The sequence below is a fragment of the Lineus longissimus genome, chromosome 8 (assembly GCF_910592395.1).
Source record: "Lineus longissimus chromosome 8, tnLinLong1.2, whole genome shotgun sequence".
Classification (NCBI taxonomy): Eukaryota; Metazoa; Nemertea; class Pilidiophora; order Heteronemertea; family Lineidae; genus Lineus; species Lineus longissimus.
Window position 1 is genome coordinate 11,986,336 of NC_088315.1, and position 7,855 is coordinate 11,994,190.

Consider the following 7,855-nt stretch of genomic DNA (forward strand, 5'->3'; position numbering starts at 1 on the left):
TATGCACAGTGGCCAGCGCTTGCTCTTTGTTTTATTCTTTACTGACAGATGTTGGCAGTTGGAATTGCGTTCTGCATCTCTCCATGCGCCTGGCTTTGGTCCGACAGTGGCATTGGGTACGGGAGTGGGTAGGTGATATGCCTAATATGTGAGGGCCTTATTTGGAACAGGACCTGCTGTCACTGGTCTCAATGCATTGTGCAACATAGCGTACTCCAATCAATCTATTGGGGGTTGCATGTAGATAGCAGCAATAAGTCCCTAAATGCAGTTCATTTCGTGTTTAACCTTTAAGAAAACTTCAGTAACGTTAGAAATTTAATGTAGCTCAATCATCGTGCCCATTTAACTAATGTATATTACATTTCAACTTTGCCCGCTCCATGGGTATATGCTAGTAATATTAATCAAGGCTAAGAACAATGACGAATAGCCTGATAAGGCACGTTCGGTAGACTTCAAACGAATTGAGTTAACCCTATGAACACCGTGAAGCCTACCTTTTAAGGGCTTCACGGTACAGCAGGTTGGGTCTGTTTGGATATGCCGTGTATCATGTGTATAGTGGTTGCTGAGTGGGTGGATGGATGGGTGGGTTGGATTCAATCGAGCATACTTGGTGATCTCTGAGATTTCTTCCTTCAAATGTAACTGTGGGTTCATCGGTTTGCTGAAACTGCTGGTGGTCTTAACTTTCTGATGAGCATAATATACCTCTTAGGGTGATTGTCATAGATGGATCGAATTGTGAACCAGCGAGATTTACAAAATAGCAAGTTTCTATAGAAAACCAGCGGGAAATGAAAGATTTCCCGATCCTGTCGCCGGGCTCCAGTTGTGTGGTTTATCCACATTAGAATCCAGGTTGTTCGCCTTTCGTTCCACGTGGCTGATGAAGAGGGAGCGTAAATACACAGAGCGACATGAACACAATGATTGCTATAACTAGACTAAACTTTAATGAGTAACAATATCACACATACGGTATAGATACAAGATAAGATAATATGATTGGTTATCAAGACATGAGTAGGAGGAGCCAAGAGTCTTAATGTTGTGAGTGATGCTAAGAGGAATATGCAAATTCCGACATTCTCCGGCCCGCAAATGATCAATGTTGAATACGTGTGGTTATATAGATAGCGCGTGCGGCTACTAGTAATTATCATATGAACTAGGAACTAAAGTTTGTTTACACTTGTCATGTATGAGTCATGAGCGATTATCAAAGGCATGCAACATTCAAAGAATTCTATTTGTATTTAATCCAAGTCTGAATCTTGCAACCAGTTTGCAACGAGTTTGTTGGCCTTGACGGCAGCTTTCCGCTTAGGCCTAGTTGTTTGAGTAGGATTCGGAGCGATATTGTCTTGCATTGCTGGTTTAGCCGAGTTGTCTTTACCAATGTTCAGTTCTTCTGTTGCTCGAACTTCAAGCGGATACAGCTTTGTTATGGGCCTGTTGGTAGTCCCATGTTTTGTTTTGATTTCGGCGCTGCGTACGAAACCATCGTCGCCGAAGACGAGTTTGGTGACTCTAGCTAATGTCCAGTCAATACGTTTCTTAATGTCATCATGAACAAGAACGATATCACCGACTTTGATTGCGTTTTCAGTCGGAGCGTATTTGACATTTTGCAAGTGCCTTTGCGGTAAGATACTCATTGCGCCACCGTTGCCGGAAGTGTTCGAATACTTGATTGAGACGTTGAGCACGTTTCTCGAGATTTCGTTGTCCGGTATTCTCCCGTATTTGGAAGGTTGCATCTTCGTCCTCTAGATGGCCCGGTAAGGTTCTGAGCAGGCGTCCATGCATGAGATGAGCTGGTGTCAGTGGTTCCCCGTCGCTAACATAAGTGATTGGCCTATCATTCAGTGTTGCTTCTATTTCTGCGGTAATAGTGTTCAATTCATCCAAATCTACGCGGGCACGTCCCAATACCTTTTTAAGGGAGAGTTTGGTTAGTCCTATCAAACGTTCCCAGAAACCCCCGAACCAGGGTGCGCGTTTGGGAATAAAGTGCCATATCACATGGTTATTCTGCATATATTGTTCTAGTCTCTTAATTTCCTCCGCGGCTGAGAGAAATGTTGTTGCGTTATCCGAAATGATTTTAGCCGGAAGTGATCTCCTGGCGGCGAATCGGCGAAATGCGTTCAGAAATGAAATGGTAGACATATCATTGACAATCTCCAGATGTATGCCACGTGTGACGGCGCAGGTAAATAAACAGACATATACCTTTTTCTCCTGTGTAGGTGTTATCACGAAGAGGTGACCGGTAAAGTCAATGCCAGTTATCTCGAAAGGCGGAGCGTCCTGCACTCGGAAGCTCTGAAGTGGTGGAGATATCGGTGATCTGAACGGCTTGCCTGTAAGCTTCTTACAGATTACGCAGTTGCGAAGTACAGATTTCACTACGTTACGTATTTGCGGTATCCAGTATGAGTGTCTAATGTTGGTGGTGGTAGCCTGTATGCCCGAATGAAGCACGATGCGATGGGCGCGCTGAACGATGAGTCTGGTGAAATCATGAACGCGTGGTAAGAGTGCGGGAAATTTGGTTACGTAATCCAGTGGCGCATTTTGCAATCTCCCTCCAACTCTCAGGATCCCGTTATCGTCCAAAAACAGACGGAGTTGTCGAACTAGGGGAGCTCTGACTCGTACGCCATTAATCGCTTGTATTTCTTGATGATAAATGTTACTTTGAAGGGCTTGCAACCAGATGTTTTCTGCTTGAATGAGGTCCTTAACTTTGATTGGCGCGCGACTGTCCTTATCTCCCTTCATGAGTTTCGTGAATTTAAGTACTAAGGCGGTAACTCGCGTGAGGTGCGTGATGGATCTGAATCGCTTGATATCCATGATTCTCATTATGTTGGGCGTGTCTTTTGAGTCGTTATCTGAGGCGGGTGGATCCTCTAAATCGTCATCCTCGTGTTGAAGAAGCACGGTGTCGTTCGCTAATGCGGCTAGAGGCCATTCGCCATGTCCCAACCAATCCGGTCCATTCCACCAGAGATACGATGTTGCTAGGGCTGTAGCGGAAATCCCTCGCGTGAGCAGGTCTGCCGGGTTTTGATGTGTTGGGCAATAGGAAAAGTTCATGAAGCAGCCAGCTTTAACTTCCGTAATGCGATTCTGGACGAAGGTGGGAAGATGTTTGGTAGTTTTAAGCCAGCTAAGAACAATCTGACTATCGGACCATAGGACGCATTTCGTAACATTGAAGTGTAGTTGATGTTTGATGAAGCTTGTTAGACGGGTTCCTAACACTGCAGCCATTAATTCCATGCGAGGAATTGTGAGTGGACGAGTTGGGGCAACGCGTGACTTGGTCATCACGAGCGATGTCTTGTTCCCGATTTTCAAGTAGACCGCGGCACCATATCCCCTGCTGAGGCTTGCGTCCGCAAAGCAGTGTAATTCGCAGTCTCCAGTTGGCATGTTTGGGATGTATCGGCGCGGGATGTTAATCCTTGTTGCAATGTCAAAATCTCGTTGAAGATCATCCCAGGTGGTCTGCAGATAAGACGGAAGTGGCTCGTCCCAATCTACTTTACACTTCCATAATTCCTGTAATAGGATTTTTGCGCGAATCTGAACTGGGGCCAAATACCCCAACGGATCATAAACACTTGACACGTGTTTGAGTATTTCACGTTTCGTGGCGGATTTTGTACTGATCTGATACTGTTTGAAGGAGATACTGTCCTCAGTCGTATTCCATTTCATGCCAAGGATGGGTACGGTTTCCTCTTTCAGCAATAGTCCGTCTCGACGAGCTAAGGCGCGTAGTTCGGCATTATTGGATGCCCAAGATCGTAGGGTGAAACCGGCGGTGTCTAGCATATCGTTTGCTTCCTCATAGTAGGCAATAGCTTGCTCGGGTAATGTCCCCGATGCGACATTATCAACGTAAATGTTCTCTTTTAGATCATTAGCTACATCTGTTTGATATTGGTCCAGATGTGTGCGGACAACGGCGTTCAATAGTGCTGGACTGCTGACAGATCCAAATAGGACAGAACTGAATCTGTAGACGATGAAGTTGCTTTCAGGATCGTCAGGGTCTTCTAACCATAGGAATTTGGTGAAATTGCGGTCTCCTTCATCGAGGGTGATGTTTAAAAAGGCTTTCTCAATGTCACTGACAAAGGCGGTTTCATGAGTGCGGAATCTGATCAACATTCCAACTAGATCGTTGAGTAATGGCGGACCCTTTTGTAAACAATCATTGAGACTGGGCGAGGTTTTGTTTGCTTTAGCGCTACAATCATACACAATCCTAATTGGAGTAGTGATTGAGTCCTTCTTCACTGATCTGTGAGGGAGGTAATGTCCGGCGTTTGGATCATCTTCAGTAACACGTTCGATGAATCTACGAGTATCCTGATCCGTGATGATGCGGTGATAGATGGCCCTGTTTTCATCTGACAACTTCCTAATCATTGTTCTCGTTCGTTGACATGTATTGGCATAATTGGTCGGCAAGGGTTGATGATCTAACTTCCAAGGTAACTTAGCTACGTAGCCCGGTTCATTTGGAGCTTTCCGGATGTACTGCTGGAAATCTTTCAAGTTGGTGATGTCAGGGTCGGGTGGCTGGCCTGGATCTTCGATACCAATAGCATCCAGGTCCCACAGGCGAGGTAAGTCATCAACATCAAGTGGTGCTGCAGGTTGCGTGAAGAGATGGAAGGCTGAAACCTTGTTGATGTAATCGGTTGGAAGGGCGGGACCTGATAGTAGGTATCCTAATTTGGATGAGACGGCTGTGGGGCCTGATCCACGTACCACGTGATCCTCGACTAAGTCCCAGTAATGGTCGGCACCAATCAGAATCGAGATGTTGAAAGACGCTTCGTCAGATGGAGGATGGGCCAATGTCAGATTACGGAGGTATGGCAGTCTAGACAGGTCACGTGTTATGAGATTCTGGAATGGAGTTGAAATCTGGGGTACGATAAGTGCAGAGAGCTCAATTGCCTGACCTTTGGGTGTGATAACGGCGAAATTGACGACATCAAAGGTTTGCGATTGCGATGATTCATTTCCGAAAACAGCTAGGTTTATGGTTTCGTGGCGGGCGGTCTCGAGTTGTATCCTGTCCGCTAAGTGTTTTGTGATGAACGTCCTAGTTGCACCTTCATCAAACAGGATGGTTGCGTTGATCTGTTGATCTCGCTGATTGGAAACATCTGCTTTCGCTGTTTTCAACAGGATTGGGCTCATCCTGGCGGCGTGGGCGAGCTTGGCGTGATGATCTGTGGGAACTACTTTCTCCTGGTGCGCTTCTTCACCCTTTCCCTTCGAAATATCGTCGCTTCGAGTTTTTTCCTTGGGTTTGATTGACGTGTTTTTGCGTGATTCGTTGTATCCACCGGTTGTTCCGGAGCATAGAGCGGTATGGTGTCTTTTATGACAGTTTTTGCAAGACTTCCTTGAGCGACATTCGTTTACGCGGTGGGCACCGAGGCAATTGAAACAGATATTCTCACGTTTCGCAATATCATATCGCTTATTTACATCCGAAACGACAACACACTCGGTATGATAATGATCTCCTTTACACCAGGCACATTTTGGTTTATTAGCGACGGGGGTGGTACTGAATCTTCCACGATGATGAGTATTCCTTTTCGCGTTAGTGTGAAAGGCGGCGGTGGCGTTGGTCTCGCTAGAGAAAGGCATTGCGTAATCCGAAGTAGAAAACGTATTGCAATCCAGTGTGACGTTCGAATCCCCTGCTTCCATAGCACGTAATTCCTTTCGTAAGGTTTCCCGTAATTCCTGAAGTGTAAACTCGGCGATCCCGTGTGATCGTGTAATCTGTTGGCGGATGTCCCTGTGAATCTTGTCCAATAACATAGGTACTAACAGTTCCTGATACGATGATTCGGCCTTTCCAAGGGCTGTTAACCCTCGGACGTACGTTTCGAGTTTGTCCATGAATGAGCGTAGGCCAGTGACGTCTGATGACGTCCTCGGAAGTTGCCATAGGGCTTGCATGTAGGCGCTTATGATCCTCTGTTTTTCACCATAGCGTTCTTTCAGAAGCTGGAATGCATGCCTGTAATTGGCGTCAGTCAGCGGCAATCCGGCGATAGTTGAGTATGCCTCGCCCTCAAGTTGGGCGCGTAGAAACTGGAATTTCTCAATTGGCGTGAGTGTATCGTTCGTGCCAATAGCGGAGTTAAAGTCATCTTCGAATGTCTGCCACAGCAGCACATTCCCGTTGAATTTGGTGATCGTAAGTTTGGGGAGACGATATGAGCGTGACTTACTTGGTGACGTAGTAGCGGTGGGTCCAGTTGACGTATCATGCGTTGTGAGTTTGTTTCGTTTCCGTAGGTATCTGCCGTATTGGTGGCGTACGTTAATGAGGTAGTCATCTGCTTCCTCGATGGTGGCTTCATACAATGTATCCTCGACTAATGTAAGAATGTTCTTGTCTAATGTCTCAAGCAGTTTGATTTTATTGTCAATTAGTTCCAACACGATCGATACTTCGTCTGCGTCTCCTGTCGCGTACACTTCGTCAAATCTGGTGAATAATTTTGTCAGTTGGCCTCTGTGAGAAGCCCTCGAACGTTTCTCCTTGGCACAGTCTTCTGTATCCGGAGCCATAGTGAAGGTAAAGTACGAAAAGGAACGAAATCGATCAATCCTGGTCACGGCACCAAAATGTGGTTTATCCACATTAGAATCCAGGTTGTTCGCCTTTCGTTCCACGTGGCTGATGAAGAGGGAGCGTAAATACACAGAGCGACATGAACACAATGATTGCTATAACTAGACTAAACTTTAATGAGTAACAATATCACACATACGGTATAGATACAAGATAAGATAATATGATTGGTTATCAAGACATGAGTAGGAGGAGCCAAGAGTCTTAATGTTGTGAGTGATGCTAAGAGGAATATGCAAATTCCGACAAGTTGCAACGCGTCGCGGGAACCATGTCTTCATTGATGAGAATAATATTCACGTAGCTGACGGTCGTAGTGGGATATTCAATGTTTTGTGATTGAGAAAGGGGATGATTGGGTGATATGATGTTGGGACACTTAAAGTAGCTGTAGATGGCATGGAAACATTCACTCGCGTTCAATATAATGTGACGGAATTGTGTTGTGTCTGCTAAGAAACCACATCAGCATGCGTCAATCTCTTGGACATTCCGTCTCTTGATTTAATCTTGGCCACTCATTGATAATGAATGTTAGCTCGTTACACGGTATTTGCTTGAGATCCTTAAGTCTTTGTTCAATTGTTCAGCGCAGAATGGGCCGAATGAGTATCATCCAACGCACTTCAAAGACCTAAAAGTCGTAAATACAGTTCAAATGAGCTGATTCATCAGTGGACCTCCTTTGATTTATATGTGTCAGTGCATCTGAGTGCTAAATTTGCGGGTAGACTTCGAAACCGGGAAGAGGTTATATGGGTTCTCATTAACTACGTGCTAACAACCATAGGTAAAAAAATAACCTTGTTGCATGAAGACGAACTGGTTGATGGGGGTGGGATGGGGGGGGGGGGGGGAGGGGGGCACTAAGGTACTTTGGTGTCATGTACATGTAGATGGCATGCACTTAGATGATAAAAAGCCTGCACTCTATGTGGGACTATGAAATTATTACAATCAAGGTGACTATTAGCTTTTTATTTAATGAAACGTCCATTGATACGTGTGAGATGGTTCATGCTATGTTATCTTTGTAAGCTTATATTCTACTCGCTCATGACACATACATGATAACAAACTTTAGTTTCTAGTTCATATCATAATTAGCCGCACGTGCTATAACGTAATCAACACTGATCATTTGCGGGCCGTAAAATG

The 7,855-nt window shown here is 45.2% G+C and overlaps 1 protein-coding gene across 1 annotated transcript; it reads right to left on the reverse strand.

Moving 5' to 3' along the window:
* Nucleotides 1-1,611: 1,611 nt before the first annotated feature.
* Nucleotides 1,612-6,633, reverse strand: LOC135492635 (uncharacterized). The gene has a single exon (XM_064779193.1). The coding sequence runs from the start codon at nucleotides 6,631-6,633 to the stop codon at nucleotides 1,612-1,614; it is 5,022 nt and encodes a 1,673-aa protein (XP_064635263.1).
* Nucleotides 6,634-7,855: the final 1,222 nt, after the last annotated feature.